Below are 17971 nucleotides of genomic sequence, written 5' to 3' on the forward strand. Positions count from 1 at the left end.
AGAGAGAGAGAATTTTTAATATTTATTTTTCAGCTTTCGGTGGACACAACATCTTTATTTTATTTTTATGTAGTGCTGAGGATCCAACCCAGTGCCCCATGCATGCCAGGTGAGCTCGTAATCGCTTGAGCCACATCCCCAGCCCTATACTTGTTTTGTTAACATTTTTCCTACATCATTTATTTTTTTTTATGCTATTATAAATGGAATTGTTTTCTTTGTTTCAGTTTCAGATTGTCCATTGCTAGTATAGGTTTTTGTATATTGACCTTGTGTCTGGAAACTGTACTAAACTTTCTAGATTTTATTTTATTTATTTATTTATTTATTTATTTATTTATTTATTTTAGAGAGAGAGAGAGAGAGAGAAAGAGAGAGAATTTTTAATGTTTATTTTTTAGTTTTCGGCGGACACAACATCTTTTGTTTGTATGTGGTGCTGAGGATCGAACCCAGGCCGCACGCATGCCAGGCAAGCACACTACCGCTTGAGCCACATCCCCAGCCCACGTTCTAGATTTTAATAGTGTTTTTTATTTGTTTGTTTGTTTGTTTTCTTATGGTGCTCGGGATTGAACCCAGGGACTTGTGCGTGTGAGGCAAGCAGTCTGTCAGCTGAGTTGTATCCCCAGCCCTAAATTTTAATAGTTTTTTAATACACTCCTTAGAATTTCTAGTATACAGAGTCATATTTTAAAACCAGCCATAGTGGTACATACTTGTAATCCCAGAGACTTAGGAGGCTGAAGCAAGAAGATCGAGAGTTCCAGGCCAGCCTCAGGAACTTAGCAAGACCCTGCCTCAAAATTAAAAGAAAAGGGGGGCAGAGGGGATGGGACTGTAGTTCAGTGGTAGGCCCTAGGTCAGTCTCTAATACCACACACATACACACACACAAAAAAAATTGATATTGTCCATAAATAGAGATAATTTTAACTTCCTTTGTGGCTTTCATTTCATCGTCTTGCCTAGTTCTTCTGTCTAGAACTTCCTGCTCAATATTGAAAAGAAGCAGCAAGAGTGGGTGTCCTTGTCTTATTTCTTATCTCAGGAGAAAATCATGCAGTCTTTTGCCATTAAATGTTAGCTGTATGGTTTTGTTTATTGAAGTTCCCTTCAATTCCTGGTTTGTTGAGAAAAGGAACTGACTTTTGTCAAATGCTCTTTCTTTTTTTTAATGGTATTGGGGTTTGAATCCAGAGACTTAGACTTGCATATAACTCATCAGGCACTGAGCTACATCCCCATCCTTTTTTTTTTTTTGAGACAGGTTGCATTGAGTTGTTCAGGCTATCCTTAAACTTGAACTTGTGATTCTCCTGCCTTAGCTTCCCAAAAAGCTAGGATTACGTTGTGTGCCACCACACCTGGCTTTTTCTTTGTCTATTGAGATTATCACGTGGGGTTTTTCCTTCATTAATATGATGTATCATATTGATTGTTACATGTTGAACCATAAACCACATTTTCATTCCTGGGATACATCCTACTTGACTATGGTGCACACCCTGGTCAAGCTGTGGACCTGGTCTGCTCAGGCCTTCCTGAGGAGGGTGTTTACTCGCACAGTCATGAGGGACAATGATCTTTGGTTTCCTCTTTTCATCATGGGTTTGTCCAGATTTGGTATTAGGGCAGTTCTGGGCTCATAAAATACATTGATATCAGTGTCCCTTCCTCTGCTGGTTTCTGGAAGAGTTTGTGAGGATTGGGGTTGATTCATTTTAAGCATTATTAGAATTTCTCAGTGTTTCCATGTAGACTGAGGCTTTTCTTTGTGGGAAGTTTCTGTTTTTAGTTACTGATTCAGTCTTTTTGCTATTTCTTTTGTTTCAATATGAGCAGTTTCTGTTTTTTCAGGAATTTGTTCATTTCTTCTGTTTTCTGATTTATTGGTGTTCACTTGCTTATAGTATTCTCATAATCCTTTTTATTTTGATAAGATGGATAGTAACATCCCTTCTTTTATTTTTGATTTTAAAAATTTAAGTCTTTAGTTTTTTATTTTGAGAAGGGTCTTACTATGTTGCCAAGGCTGGTCTCAAATTTTCAATCCTCTTGCCTCAGCCTCCCAAGCCACCAGGATCACAGGTATGCGCCACTGGAGCCAGCTCTTTTCTTTTTCTTAATCCAGCCACAGGGTTTGTCAATTTTTGTTGATCTTTTCAAAAAACCGTCTTTTGGTTTGACTTTGTCCCATTTTTCTGTGTCTCATCTATTTCCACTCTAATCTTTGCTGTTTCTTCCACACTTTCTATGCACAGTGCTTTGCTTGATAGTGGCATTCCCCTGATAACTCTAAGCATAGGTCATGATTGTGTGAGACCATGGGAACATGGTGCTATGGAGAACATGTGGCATGGCAGAGCCACACTAGGGTATGTCGGGAGCTGGTTTGCAGAGTGTACTGTGGCAGAGAGCATTGTCGAGCGGTTGCTTCATGCTTGTGCCTTGCCTCACGCCTTCCCCAACAAGCCAAAGGCCAGGACGCAGGAGACTAGAACAGGCAGGGTCTGCAGGCCACAGTGGGGCTGGGGCCACCCTGTCCTCTGTTATATGCACCTCTATGCAACCAAGGAGCCACAGGGGCACCTAGCAGTGGGTTTATAATGAGGGCATTTCTGTTCCTATCTCCATTAGATTCTAGAATAACCTCTAGGAAGTAAAACATAAAGAGGGAGAAAGCTTCAGTTGGAGAGATGTACTAACTGTGGTGATCTACAGCTTGCCCAGGAAAATGACCAAAGTAGAGCAAATTTACATGAAAGGACCTCAAATCGTGCTTGGTAGGTAGGCTGTTAAACATTAACTATTTCAAGTAGAAACTAGAAACTAGAGCCACGCTTTCTTTTCTGGTTAGCTTTTAGCATACTTCTGAAGAAATTCACTTTGCCGTAAAATTTGCAGATACAAGAGGCTTTTCAAATTGGTTCCTGGGGGGAAATGTTAGGCTTTATCTGTGCACAAGCCTTCACTGTGTGCTTCTCTAAACACTGCCTTGTCCTTGAGCCTGCTTTTTCCCAGAATGTTGACAAACCAGGGGTGGCTCTCCTTGCTTTGCAGGAAACCTGTTACTCAACAACCTGTCCAGCGTCACAGCTCTAACATGATGCTGGGCCCATCCTAGGGCCCAGGCCTGCCCACCAGTAGATGCCCCTGCTGAGGTTCCCTATGATCCTCTGTGGGACCCTTCTGAGGCCAGAGGTACAAGGGTATAAGGGACGCTCACCTGGTGTTGACTTTGCACTGTAAGCACATCACCCCCCAGTCCTTGTGACATTTCAGCTAGAGACTGTTCCTGACCTCACTCAACGAAGGAGAAAACCTCAACTCAGAGAAGAGGCTCAGAAAATGGTCTGAGATTTCATCACTAGCAGATGGCAGAGCCGGGATGCAGACCCAAGTGTGTGACACCCTGACTTGGTTCCCGCCTCTGGCTCTGAGGCTCAGGGCTTGCGCCAGGACACTGCAGACGCCATAAGAGAAGGCATGGTGGCACAGCTCAGGCTCAGTGACCTCACAGGTGATATTGCAGGATGAAGCCTAAGGAGTCTTTCTGCACAGGGCCCTAGAAAATGAGTCCAGGGAAGAGAGGAGAGACGAGGATTCAGTGACAGGTGCTGAGGGCTGAGGGCGGCCCCAAAGAGAGCGTGCTCAGCCTGGGAGTGGCCCTGGGCCATCCCAGCACCACAAACAAAATAAAGGATTCGAAAGTCAGAATACTGCCAAGTGCTAGGAAATAAATAGGGCATCACATTTGGTCCTCTGTGTCTCCTCTTGTTCTGTCTCCCTGGAGGCCACATCTGCAGTTGAATCAGAGATGGGAGCAGGTCAGTAGATGCCAGAGGGCACGTGAAGTGAAGCAACAGGAATGTTTTACATCAGCAGCTTCTTTATTTTTGTTTCCGGTGCTCTGGCAAAACCTCTCCCACTGGTGGTGGTTTTGGGGAGAAGTTTCAACAACATACTCAAAGCGAATGATGCAGGCCTAACATTTGGAAGGGTTTGGAGGGAGCATTTCTAGTGGTGCATAGCGTCTTGGAGAGCAGAGCTTGCTGTTTCAGTTAGAGAACCTCCAGTTCACGTTCACAGCACCTCTGTAACCAGCATAGTTGGCAGAGGGTCTTTCACAGCACGCAGCCCTGTGGGCCTCAATGTAAGAGGAGACTGCTTCACAGCCCCTGTGTGCCCTGAGCAGGCCTCGCTTCCTCCCAGTGGCCATGCTCTCGCCCGCTGTGGCCGAGGTACCTGTTTCCCATGTGGATTGACACTGTNTTTTTTTGTGTGTGTGTGTGTGTGTAATGCTGGGGATGGAACCCAGGGCCTTATGCATGCTAGGCAAGTTCTCTACCACTGAGCTCCACTCCCAGCCTAATGCTTTTTTAAAGGCGCCTCCCATTTCTTTTCAGCTTATAATCAGTTTAATTAACAGAGAAATATAAACGTGAAGATTCCTTAGGAGATGTAGATAGTCATTTCTAATTTGAGTCAAGGCTATCAGTAAATATGAGTTCCCTTCCCCGACTCCAGACTTTACTGGCAGTAGTAATCTAATGGTGGAACTTGTGCTGAAATGTTATCCCAGCCTGTGGTGGCTGTGCACTATGATGGCAGCACTGTGATTAATTTGCTCACAGCCTAGAAGGGATACCATGTGGCACCAGGCAGATGGCAGGGCAGCTAGGGCCTTCCTGACTCCCCTCGTTATGATGTTCTCAGACCCGGCCAAGTCTACACACCCAACGTGGAAGACCTGCAGCAGGTCAAAGGACATGCACCTGAGTCCAACCAAAGTGTAGCCTCTTTTCTTCCTTTGAAGTATAAAATCAAAGTTCATAGATGAAATGAAATGTGAGCCATTTCACAGGAGTAATTATAGTATGTGTACTCTTTCTCTGTTTGTCTACAGGAGCCATAAAACTGACGAGCTTGGCATGTGGAAGTCAGCACATCTGGGCCTGTGATTCCAGGGGTGGAGTTTACTTCCGTGTAGGCACCCAGCCTCTGAATCCCAGTCTGATGCTCCCAGCCTGGATCATGATTGAACCACCTGTCCAGGTAAGCCAAGTTAACCAGTAGGAACCTGCACCTTAGTAAGATGAAGCCGTCAGGACGCACTTACTGGAGAAAGGACCACAGCTGCCCTTGCAGCACATAGTGAGAGAGGTCAGCACTCTTGCTGCCTTGATCATTGCCACTCCCAGCTGGGAGTTTGATGGGTGACATTTAGGGCTGAATAGATTATTCTTTAATAATTAAAAATAGATTATTTTTTAAATCAAGCAAACCCAAAAGTATAAAGGTGGAGGTAAAAGTCACCTAAAATGTTGCTACAGGGAGATCCACATTTTGCAAGTGCTCTCCTGGTCTCAGACCCTTTCCTGTCCACCTGCCCTTTGCCACTTTCACTTTACACTACGTTTGATGTCAGTTTGTTCTCTCGCCTTTTCCACCAGCTAAGTCACAAGCGGAGTCTGATTTTAGCACAGATTCAGTTATGCTAAGGGCCTGATGAATGTACTTCCTGTGCTAAGCGTATTTCTGTTAAGATTTATAATTACGGGTTGTGACTTAGTGAAAGTCATTTTGTCTGACCCCTGCTAGTGCCCATTTGGAGTCCACAGAATTTGTGGAGGTCCCATGTTGGTAGTCCTGGTCACAGGGAGGTGCCATGTCCTTGCTGGGGTCCTCCCTACCTCACAGGGCTGTGGAAGTGAGTAGAAGGGTGCAGGGCACAGGTAAGGAATGCAGCACACACCAGCTGCCCACGCACAGTGGGGGCAGTCCACCTGCAGAGAGGGGCACTTCATAGCTGCTTGCTCAGCACTCTTGGTGCATGGTGGTGAGGGCAGGCAAGCTTGCCTGTAGTCAATTCCATAGTTGTCCTGGGGACACTATGAGTTTATTCCTGTTTTCCTTCTAACAGTTTTATGTTATTTTAAAAAAAATTTTTTTTAGTTGTCAGTGGACTTTATTTATTTATATGTGGTGCTGAGAATCAAACCCAGTGCCTCACACAAGCTAGGCAAGCGCTCTACCACTGAGCCCCAGCCCTGTGTTATTTCTTTTTAAGAGTTATAATTCATCTCTTACAGTATTCAACCCTATGATTTTAGTGCATTCACAGCGTGCAGTGATCACCGCTGTCAACTCCAGAACATCTTCATCACCCCAAAAAGAAACCCCTTACTAATTGGTAGTCACCACCTTTTTCCTGGAGCCCTTAGCCCCCTCTTCTCACCATGGCTGCTACTGTTTCCCATCCCCGTGGCTTTCCCTGCTCCCCACGCTGCGTGTGGATGGAGTCCTGCGGTGCGTGGCCTTTTCCCTCACGGCTTGGACTTGGCGTTGTGGTTTCAGCTCACCCGTGCTGTAGCACCTCTCAGTTTTTCTTCCCTTCTCGTGACTGAACAGTGTCCCTTTAGCAGACACACCACATTTTGTTGATTCATTCACCAATTGACGACCTTCTAGTTGTTTCTGCTTTTCAGCTATTGTGAATACTGCTGCTGTGAACTTTGTGTACAAATCTTTGGGAGGACGTATGTTTTCAGTTCAGCTGAGCATATGCCTATAAGTGGAATTGTAGTGTCATCTGGTAATTCTGTTTGGCTTCTTAAGGAGATGCCAAGTTGTCTTCCACAGTGATTCTGCCATTTTACATTCTACCAGCAACATACGAGGGTTCCAGTTTTCCTACATTCTCACCCTCAAATTTTTTTCTCTTTTCATTTCATTTTAGCCACCTTCATGGGTGTGAGATGGTATCTCATTGTGGTTTTGGTTTACATTTACCTAAAGACCAGTGACAGTAAGCTTCTTTTCCCACGTTAGTTGGCCATTGGCATATTTTCTCTCAGGAACTGTGTATCTGAGTGCTCTGCTCACTCTCCCTTCTGTCATCCTTTTCAGTCGGTCACAGGAGCTCTGTATGTTCTGGATGTTTCCCTCCCTCCTCCCCCCTGTGCCTTGTCTGTCTGCTTTCTTTATGATGTCCTTTGATGCACAAATGTCTTAAATGTGCTGGGCACTTTGGCACATGCCTGTAATCCCAGTGGCTCAGGACACTGAAACAGGAGGATCGCCAGTTTCAGCAAAAGCGAAGCACTAAGCAACTCAGTGAGACCCTGTCTCTAAATAAAATACAAAATAGGGGTGGGGATGCCGCTCAGGGGTCGAGTGCCCCTGAGTTCAATCCCTGGTACCAAAAAAAAAAAAGTTTTAAATGTTTATTTTTTTCCTTTGGTTCCTTGTGCTTTTGGTGTGATATTTAAGAACTGTTTCCTATTCCAAAGTCATGTTTTGTTTTAGAAGTTTGTGGTTTTAGCTCTTATGTGTAGGCTTCTCGTTCGTTTGGAGTTGCTGTTGGCATGTGCCGTGGGACGGGCATCCGGGTTCATTCTTTCACATGTGCACATGCAGTGTACTGACATCAGCTACGGAAAGGACCATTGTGCCCATTAAATCACGTGGAACCCTTGCCAGGCAGCAGGTGATCACTGGGTAGCAAGTAGGGCAGTGCCTGGGCTCTGCTCTGCTGCAGTGACCTGTGCCTCCTGCTCACGCGCGTACCTGGTTGTCATTTTCAAGTCAGGGAGTATAAGTATACATCCTTCAACTTTTTATCTTTGAAGATTGTTTCAAAAGTGCCTTTTCAGGGCTGAGGCTGTAACTCAGTTACAGTGCCTAGCATGTGTAAGGCCCTGGGTTTCATCCCCAGCACCACGTAAAACTGAATAAATAAAATAAAGGTATTGTGTCTATCTACAACTAAAAATATATTTTTTAGAGTATTTGTCAATTTCTATAAAAAAATACCAACTGAGAGTTTGATAGGAATTGTGTTGAATCTGTTAATCAATTTGGGAAGTGTTTCCATCTTACCTTTATTAAATCTTTCAACCCACAAACATGGGATGTCTTTCCATTTATTTAGATCTTCATTTGTTTCATTCAGTAATGTCTTAGAGTTTTCAGAGTACATGTTTGATACTTTTTTTGTATCAGGGATTGAACCCAGGGGCACCACTGAGCCACATCCCCAGCCCCTTTTTATATTTTACTTAGAGACAGGGTCTCATTAAATTGCTTAGGGCCTCACTAGGTTGCTGAGGCTGGCTTTGAACTCTCAATCCTCCGGCCTCAGCCTCCTGAGCCATTGGGATTACAGGCATGTGTCACCATACCTGGCACTGTTTTATACTTGTTTTTTGTTTGTTTGTTTTTGGTTTTGTGTTTTAAAGAGAGAGAGAGGAGAGAGAGAGAGAATTTTTAATATTTATTTTTCAGCTTTCGGTGGACACAACATCTTTATTTTATTTTTATGTAGTGCTGAGGATCCAACCCAGTGCCCCATGCATGCCAGGTGAGCTCGTAATCGCTTGAGCCACATCCCCAGCCCTATACTTGTTTTGTTAACATTTTTCCTACATCATTTATTTTTTTTTATGCTATTATAAATGGAATTGTTTTCTTTGTTTCAGTTTCAGATTGTCCATTGCTAGTATAGGTTTTTGTATATTGACCTTGTGTCTGGAAACTGTACTAAACTTTCTAGATTTTATTTTATTTATTTATTTATTTATTTATTTATTTATTTATTTTAGAGAGAGAGAGAGAGAGAGAAAGAGAGAGAATTTTTAATGTTTATTTTTTAGTTTTCGGCGGACACAACATCTTTTGTTTGTATGTGGTGCTGAGGATCGAACCCAGGCCGCACGCATGCCAGGCAAGCACACTACCGCTTGAGCCACATCCCCAGCCCACGTTCTAGATTTTAATAGTGTTTTTTATTTGTTTGTTTGTTTGTTTTCTTATGGTGCTCGGGATTGAACCCAGGGACTTGTGCGTGTGAGGCAAGCAGTCTGTCAGCTGAGTTGTATCCCCAGCCCTAAATTTTAATAGTTTTTTAATACACTCCTTAGAATTTCTAGTATACAGAGTCATATTTTAAAACCAGCCATAGTGGTACATACTTGTAATCCCAGAGACTTAGGAGGCTGAAGCAAGAAGATCGAGAGTTCCAGGCCAGCCTCAGGAACTTAGCAAGACCCTGCCTCAAAATTAAAAGAAAAGGGGGGCAGAGGGGATGGGACTGTAGTTCAGTGGTAGGCCCTAGGTCAGTCTCTAATACCACACACATACACACACACAAAAAAAATTGATATTGTCCATAAATAGAGATAATTTTAACTTCCTTTGTGGCTTTCATTTCATCGTCTTGCCTAGTTCTTCTGTCTAGAACTTCCTGCTCAATATTGAAAAGAAGCAGCAAGAGTGGGTGTCCTTGTCTTATTTCTTATCTCAGGAGAAAATCATGCAGTCTTTTGCCATTAAATGTTAGCTGTATGGTTTTGTTTATTGAAGTTCCCTTCAATTCCTGGTTTGTTGAGAAAAGGAACTGACTTTTGTCAAATGCTCTTTCTTTTTTTTAATGGTATTGGGGTTTGAATCCAGAGACTTAGACTTGCATATAACTCATCAGGCACTGAGCTACATCCCCAGCCCTTTCTTTTGTTTGAGATAGGATCTTACCACGTTGCCAGACTGGCCTTGAACTCCTAGGATCACATGCTCCTCCCACCTCAGCCTTTCCAGGACCACAGGCCTATACCACACTCGGCAAAGGACCCAGATTTTATGGTCAGTGTGCAGCCTTTCTGCTCCAACATATCCCTCTGACCTCCTTGCCGTAAAACCCTGAATCCCTGCAGGTCTCCCTCTCCCCTGCACCTCCACAGAGAATCTTAGCACACTAACAGGAGACCTTGGAAGACAATCGCCTAGCCACCTCTTTCTGTAGGTGAGGATCCTGGTTGTGCCAGCAGTCCTCAACCCTCATCCTGGAGGCCCACATTGCTGGGGCCAGGGACTCAAGAGCAGCCCCATCTGGGGACACGTAGAGGCTTCGGTGGAGACACATAAACCATTGACTAGATTTTTTTTTTTTTTTTTTTTTAAGAGAGAGAGAGAGAATTTTTTTTAATATTTATTTTTTAGTTCTTGGCGGACACAACATCTTTGTATGTGGTGCTGAGGATCAAACCCGGTCTGCACGCATTCCAGGCGAGCGCGCTACCGCTTGAGCCACACCCCCAGCCCCATTGACTAGATTTAAAGAACTCCTGGTCCATGTGTTTGTGGAGCTGGGAGTAGAGTGCCAGGGAACTGGCCAGGGCAAGAGTGCCCCCAGGGTCTACAGGTAGCCAGAACGCCCTTCCAAGGGCTGTATTGGTAGGACGGCAGACCAGAGTGTGTTCCAAGCAGAAGGAGCATGAGACACAGTCTTGGCCTGGAAGATACCCTGGCCCAGGAACAGGCGGGGCACCCAATAGGAGGCTTGGCACTGTCATCTTGATACCCATTCAGGGACACTGGAAACTCAAAGCCAGGTTGAATGGCCTGGTCCCACCATTTGTAAGGAAGGAAGGAGCTTCGAGCCTGTGACGGGTTTCCTGGGGACCCCCTGTGTGGCCGTTGGAGAAGACATCTGCTGGACATGGAAAGGCAGGAGCCATAGAGCTGAAGAAACACTTGCAAAATTGCAGGGACAGGGCCAACGCCAGCCAACTGAGAAGGGACGCACGAGGGCTCCAGGAGAGCAGTGAGCCGAGCGTCAGCAGGTTGGATCAGGCACCTGTAGACCTCTAGGCAGGGTTGTCCACCGATGGACCAACATTCATGAGAGTCAGGCTGAAGGTCCAGAAAGGTAGGTGTGGTCAGATCTCTGTGCCAGCAGGCACACTGGTCCAGGAAGAGTAGAGGCCCGCAGAGAACCCTGAAGGGCCACAGGGCTTTGGGCCTGGGCCCAGGAAAGGAAGCCAAGGCAGAGTGCATGGCGGATGGTAGGAGGAAAGTGGGAAGCCGGTTGTGAGGCTGGGGCATGGGTGGCCATGCGGTGCTCCTGCCTGTGACATGGCTGGGCAGGGCCCCTGGATGTGGCCATCTGGAGGTTACCCTGTTTTAGTTAAGTCCCCAGGGGATTGGACTGGAACAGTGAGGGCCAGAGTTCTGGAGCTACAGCGAAGACTCTTCCGCTGACTAGCAGTGCTGTGGGAGAGGAGATGGCAAAATTAGGTTTGGTAATGTATTTTATTTAACCCAGTATATCCAAAAAGTTACCATTTCAACTTGTAATCACAGTAGTTTAAAAAACCAAGGAAGGGCTAGGAGTACAACTTAGTGGTGGAACACCGGCCTGGCATGCATGAGGCCTTGGGTTCATTTCTCAACACCAAAAACAAAAAAACTGCCAGAGCCTCTCCCTGTTGGTGCTGAATCTTTGAAATGTGCCATGTGTTTTGCGCAGACAATGCAGCTCAGCTGGGTGGCCTGTGGTATGCTCAGGGGGGCCTCTGTGGCTTGTGCTGCTATTCCAGACCGGGCAGCCTTAGGTGCTGGCTGGAGGTGGGCACCAGCTGCCCTAGTAGGCATGGGTGGCTTAGGAGCTCAGAGGCGTTGAGTCTGAATGCTGCAGGAGCCCAGCTCTTGGCCACTCGCTATCCTTGTTGGCTTTCTCCTTAATGACAGATTTCAGATGGTGCAGAGGTGCCTAGCCTGTGGTTTGGGAGGTCTGCCTGGCCTACTAGTGAACAGCAGTGTTTGAGCAGTGCCGGGTCAGTACGGGGGTCAGGCTGGACCAGTAGTGAGGCTCAACACCTGTGTGCCGAGCAGGAGCCCCCAGCTGTAGGGCTGGCTGCCCGAAATGCAAGACTGGGGCTTCTCTACTTAGGAAGCAGAAGGGGGCAGGTATGTCCCTAAAATGTTCACCAACACCTGTTGGGAGATGTGTATGTCAGGTCACAGCCAAAAGCAGGAAGGGCAGAGAAGGAGGATGGGAAACCAGATCCCAAACAAGCAGCCATTTTGGGCCCAAACCCTGTGGCAGGGGAGATACTGTGGAGTGGAGGGAGCACAGGCCGCAGCGCCAGACAGCCCTGGTCCATGGCCTCGACTTAGCCTCTCTGACCTTCCATCTTCAGTTCTGTGACGGAGGGACTATGGTTGGGACTGGGATGGTAATAAAAACAGATGAGCCAAAGAAAAAGAAATACAACAACACAGTTGTATCTCATAGTCATTGTCCTGAGAGAAAAAAGCCATGTCTCCGGGCTCCTGCAGCACTCAGACTCAACGCCTCTGAAATTCTAGAAACAGCAAAACAGTGAAATTCTAGAACAGCAAAACAGAATGTATCATTGGTGGAAATCAGATCCATTGTCGCCCAGTAGGGAAATGATTGGCAAGGGGCAAGAGGCATTACTAGAGGGAGTTCCTGAAAGCTCAGGCAATGGCTGCCTGAGAATTGCACATTTATTGCATGCAAATTTTACCTCAGGAAAACATATTAAACAAATACCAGGCTCTGGTTAATGACTTCCGTGTTGGAGTAATTAGGGAGAGAAGGATGTTGATGTCTGCAGTCTGCTTTGAGGTGCATCTAAAAAGGACTGTGGATTGGTGGAAGGGTAAACAGATGAGGATGTACACGACAATCAAGTGCAACCAGCTCAGAGGCCCTCACCTGTGATCCCAGCTACTCCAGAGGCTGAGGCTGGAGGATCATAATTTCAAGCCTGCCAGGGCAACTTAGCAAGACCCCATTTTAAAATAAAAAAGGCTGGAACCAAAAAAAGAAGAGGAGGAGGAGGAAGAGGAAGATGGTGGTGATGATGAGTGACTCAAAGAGGGGGCAGCAGATTGGGGGAACAACCAGGAAGGAAACACCCAGGGTCCTGCTCCAGTATCTGTGGTCTCCATGGTCTCATCCCTTGGTGACTGGACCACTTGTCTATACGTGTGGCTCAGTGCCATGTCATCGCAGTCGGAGTCCAACACTTATGTTGTCAGCGGTTCTACAGGGTATGCTGTGCTCCCTGCCCTGGAGAGCTGCTCTCCATTTGTATCTCTGGGTAGCTGCTACAGGGGCACCTTTTTGTCCTTCCCCCGGAGTTTTTAGTTGACTCCACTGGCAGAGGAGAACACAAGGCTCTTACACCCCTCATCCCCAGTCCTGCCCCTGCACCCTGTGACAGGAGGGAAGGATGAACCGCACTGATGGCTGCTTGCCTGTGCCGTGTCTGCTTTCCTGGACTTGATGACCCTCTCTGTTGCTCTTCCACCTTCAGCCCCAGACCTCTGCCTCAACACATTTGGACACCCCAGGTGGTCTGTTTTTTGTTGCTGAAATCTCTCCTGGGTCCCATCGGCAGGCTACAATCTGGCCTGGTCACCCTCTGCCCCACCTCCTTCTTGATGGAGCCCTGTCTCCATCCAGGGGGTGCCTCTGTTTTGGGGGGTATCCTCCACTTTGTTCCAGAGGAGAGGCTCACAGGAAGTAACTTTTGGAAATACCGACATCTTTCATTGACCTTCACCCTCAACCTGGCTGGTTATACCAGGTTGGTGTCAGTTTCCATTAGAATTTTGAAAGTCTTCCCCATCAAGCCCTTGCTACCAAGAAGATTGTTGCTGTTCTGACCCCTGATTCCTGGTATTGGACCTGTTCTTGCTCTCTGTAGTTGCTAGCTCTCTTTGTTCCTGGTGTGCCTTAGCGAGGACCTGTTTCCATCCATGTGCTGGGCCCACCTCACACAGCCTGTCTGTCCCACCTCTCTGTCCTCTCTGTTGGGTTTGCTCTCACTGGGATTCTTCCTTGCTGGTGTGGGCTTCCCAAACTGCCTGCACTCTCCGTAGCTTTTCCCTCCTATTTTTCATCTCATGCTTTTGTCCACTTTCTCAGTGGTATCTTCCTTGTTATTTTTCCAGCCTTTCTTTCTTTTTTTTTTTTTTTAAGTTGTCGATGATCCTTTATTTTATTATATGTGGTGCCGAAGATCAAACCCAGTGCCTCCCCCCATGCCAGGCAAGCGCTCTGCCACTGAGCCACAGCCCAGCCTCTCCTGCAGCCTTCTGTCAGGTCATTTCCATGATCACACTTCAGTTCCTGTTATTGTTTCATGATTGTAAAGTCTTCTCTTTTGTCTGAGGATGTTTTGTTTCTTTGTTCTTTTTAGGGATAATGACAGAGAGTGTACTTGACTAAGAGTCTAACTCATCGTGGGTAGGCTGCATTCTGTGGTTGTACGTGATATGGCGCTTGCTGGCTGAGCATTCCTGTAGGAACGTGGGACCTGAGGAGTTTTTAAAATTTCTTCTCCCCTCCTGATTTCCTTGTCCCCCATCACACCTGCTTTGTCTCTTCTTAGTCTTTTTCATGGCAGACACTGACTCTCTTTAGATGTTGTCGATCCTTGGTTGTAAGAGTGAGGCACAAAAGGGCTAAGCTCTGCGGCAGAGGGCTTTTAGCATGCAGAACAACCTATCCTAAGAAACACTGCCTCCTCTAGGATGTTGGGCTCTGGCTCTCGTCTCTGATCTGGAAGGTGGCAGTTCCTAGAAGAGGACATGAGTGCTCCTCCCTGCGGTAGTCCCCTCCTCTCTCACTTTTGCTTTTGCTTTTTTATTTTTTTCCCCCAGCACTGAGGATGGAACCCAGGGCCTCTCAAGCACTCTGCCCCACCTAGCTGCACCCCAGCCTTTTGTAATTTTAATCTTGAGACACGTTTCACTAGTTGCCCAGGCTGCCCTGGAACTTGTGAACTTGTGATTCCCTGCCTCAGCCTCCTGTGGGGCTGGGATGACAGGTGAGCACCAGTGGCTCCTTCATCAATCTTTTTTTTTTTTTTTAAAGATTCTTTAGTATCTTTATTCATCTTATTTAGTTTTATGTGGTACTGAGGATCGAACCCAGTGCCTCACATGTGCGAGGCAAGCGCTCTGCCGCTGACCTATAACCCCAGCCCTCCTTCATCAATCTTGAGTGACTCATACCCAGTGGGTAAAATGAAGACCCAGAGAGGCATGTGTGCGCCCCAGTGAAGCTGCCAGAACGTGGGCTGGGGTAATGTGGTTAGTGCGTGCATCGCAGGCATGAGGCCCCGAGTTCCATCCCCATCACCACAAAAAAAAAAAAAAAAAAGCTGCAAGAACTGGAAAGACTGACACCAGAGTCCCTTGCTGACTTTATGACCTTAGAGAAGCTGAGTTCATAGGTCACCTCCAGGACCTTTCCCTTCCGGGCTTCACTTATCTGGTAGGCCAGCCAAAGCCTGCCTGGTGAGCACACAGGGAGCAGAGTCTCAGGCTGGGATTTGTCAGCATCTGCCACGTGGCACATCACCCCAGTGGTGTCTGGAGCTGAACAGAGGTGGCCGTTGGCTTTGCAGTCCCTACTAGGCAGGAGGCCTGCCTGGGGGTCGTCCTCTAGCACATTCCCTGCAGTCAGCAGATGCGTTTTCTTGCTGGGTTCTGGAATCCCATGTAGGACCAAATGTGAAGGCCTGGGCACACCCTTTGACTGACCTTAATACAAGGCTGTTCACGCTGGTAACTGGTTTTCAAGCTTATCCAAACTAGGAGGAATAGACCAGAAGCAGGAAAAGGATCTGCTACAGGGAAAACACAGAAGGACTAAAAAGACCAAATAAGGGGCTGGGCTGGGGCTCAGCGGCAGAGGCGCAAGTGCAAGGTCCTGGGTTTGATCCTCAGCACCACGTAAAACTAAATAAGTAAAATAAAGGTATTGTGTCCAACTACAACTAAAAAATAAATCTTAAAAAAAAATTTAAAAGACCAAATAAAAGAAAGTATAACTACCACAGGGGCCAGTAACAAAGGACCCCACAAACCTACACTCCTTAGTGGCTCCTGAGGTGACAGCATCAGGGTGAGACCCTGAACTCCAAAGGAAAATAAAGTTCAGTATTTCACTTTTTTTGAGGGGGGTGCTGGGAATTGAACCCAGGAGTGCTTTACCACTGAGTCACATCTCCAGTCCTTTCTATTTTTTATTTTAAGACAGTGTCTCACTAAGTTGCCGAGGCTCACACTTGCAGGCCTCCTGCCGCAGCCTCCCAAGTCTCTGGGATAACAGGGGTGTGCCACTGTTCCTGGTTGTGTCCACACATTGTAAGTGGATTAAAGGATAGAAAAGAAAGGGAGGGAGGGAGATAACATTACAGGGAAAAGAAAAGGCAGCCCAGGGGGCTCCACCCACCACTTGCCAGGCAGAGCCGTCTGGACTGGGAGTCCTTCCAGCTAGGGTCTTCCCAGTGTGGCTTACGCTGTTGCTTGGAAGCTTGCTGGCCAGTGACTTGGTGCTGCTGCCACACGCCTCTGAACTTGTCTGCGTCCTCAAAGTAATCTAGATAAACTTAACCTTTGACTGTGAACTTCTCACCGGTTCCTTTGTTCCACCTGAGTTAACTCACATTCTGGCTGGGGGAAATGTGTGTAGGGGTGTGCCTGTTTGTGAGGGATTGTGTTTTGTGCTACTGTGTGTGTGTACACACACGTGTTGAAGCGCCTCGTGATAAAGATTTATCCTGTTAGAAATTCGAAGAACTCTGGCTCCAGCCCACACGTTTGAGCTCCAGGCTCACTCTGACCAGGACAGGTCCCATCGCCTCTCAGCATCCTTTTTAGCAGTTCTCTCCTGTGAGGGAGTTGGGCTTCACTGTCATCTGGGTCCCTTTTGGCCCAATATTTGTGAGCCCTAAATCACAGAAGAGCCAGCCTGTTAGTAAGAGATCTTTTTCTCTCCAGCCTAGAGTTAATTTAACTGTCCTCCCTTTTCAAAGTATTGTTGGGATCGCAGTCGTGCTGTCCTCTGGTTGCTAATTCATTAAGCTGTAGGAGCAGTAGGTCCAGTGGAAATGCAGAGCGTGGTCCCATTCTTGGAGCAGGAGATACCCAGGCCCAGGGGATCACTGGCCCTAGGAAGGAGCCTGTTGGGAGCCACTGGGGCTGGCAGGTAGGCAGATGCATGCTGGTGCCCATGATCAAGGCAGCCCCCCAGGGAGGAGCCCGAAGCCATCCTGCTGACACCAATGAGGGGCCAGGGCTACGTGAGGCCTTGGACCAGGCAGCATAGCCCTGCCTGTGGTGCCTGTGGTTCAGTAGATGCCAGGGGAAATGGTCTCCAGTGAGAGCCACCGGCTGGGACCACATCCGATCATGCCTTGCCACCGTGCCTACTACAGAAAGGGGCAGCAGCAGCCTCTGGACAGTGTCTGTGGTGGGTAGAGTCCCTTCTCCTGGCAGGGAGTGCCAGGTTTGCCTGCACTGCTAGAGCTGGGTCACCACATACTGTCCACTGACTCACAGACAGGCTGGCCCTGTCCAGGGTGGACCATCTCCTCATAGCTCCCCTTGTCCAAATGAAGCGCCTGACACTCAGACAAACTCCTAGACCGGAGAACCATTTCTGTGGTCCAGGCTGCTGCATGCACCTGGAACAGGGCCCTTTCCACAGCTCTGGAGAGTCAAGGGCACACTGGGCCCTTCACTCTGCGTCCAGACAAGATCACAGAGGTTCCAATTGAAGATTCTGAATAATGGAAAAGAGCAGTATCATGTCCTAGACCTTGGTGTCTCAGGAGAAGGGATGTCTGCTCTGCTTGCTCCTAACTGGCACCCCTCCTGGAGCCTTGCTGCTAGGGAGCATGGGGCAGCTTCCTGTGTCCCCACAAGGTCTTATTTAAAGGCAGCTTTACAGCTACCAGCAGCCCCTTGATCTGTGAACATCTAAGTAGTTGATGGCTATAATTAAATCATTCAGCACGCCCAGAAAGAGGACCTGGCTCCCTCCCACCCGCCCTGTAACCTATCTTTAAAGCATACTTACAAAACACAAGCCCAGGCGTGCGTGGGCCTGTGTCTGTCCTACCCTCTCCCACTTTCCCTCCTCCCCCTTTTCTCAGCTTACCACACTAGACACGGTTCTTAAACCCCTTGTTTGCTCCATTTTGTAAGTTGTGTTCTTTATTCCTTTTTTGCATTTCTATGAGTTTTTTAATATGAATAAGCAAAATTTTAGCTGCTTTTTTTGTTGTTTGTTTTGATACTGGGGATTGATCCCAGAGGTGCTTTACCATTTACCACTGAGCCATACCCCCAGCCCTTTTTATTT

At 47.1% G+C, this 17971-nt stretch overlaps 1 protein-coding gene across 4 annotated transcripts in view; it reads left to right on the forward strand.

The window, feature by feature from the left end:
• Positions 1-17971, forward strand: part of Tecpr2 (tectonin beta-propeller repeat containing 2) — an 82393-nt gene that overhangs the window by 56419 nt on the left and 8003 nt on the right. For 3 of the 4 annotated variants that reach the window (XM_048799372.1, XM_015495913.2, XM_015495908.2), the window contains one exon: positions 4910-5058. In XM_048799372.1, coding sequence (XP_048655329.1) covers positions 4910-5058 — 149 coding nt within the window. Of the gene's footprint in view, positions 1-4909; positions 5059-17971 lie in introns of those variants that run through there. The other variant, XR_007346025.1, reaches the window with a different exon arrangement.

This window comes from Marmota marmota, unplaced genomic scaffold (genome assembly GCF_001458135.2).
Source record: "Marmota marmota marmota unplaced genomic scaffold, marMar, whole genome shotgun sequence".
In the NCBI taxonomy this organism is placed as follows: Eukaryota; Metazoa; Chordata; class Mammalia; order Rodentia; family Sciuridae; genus Marmota; species Marmota marmota.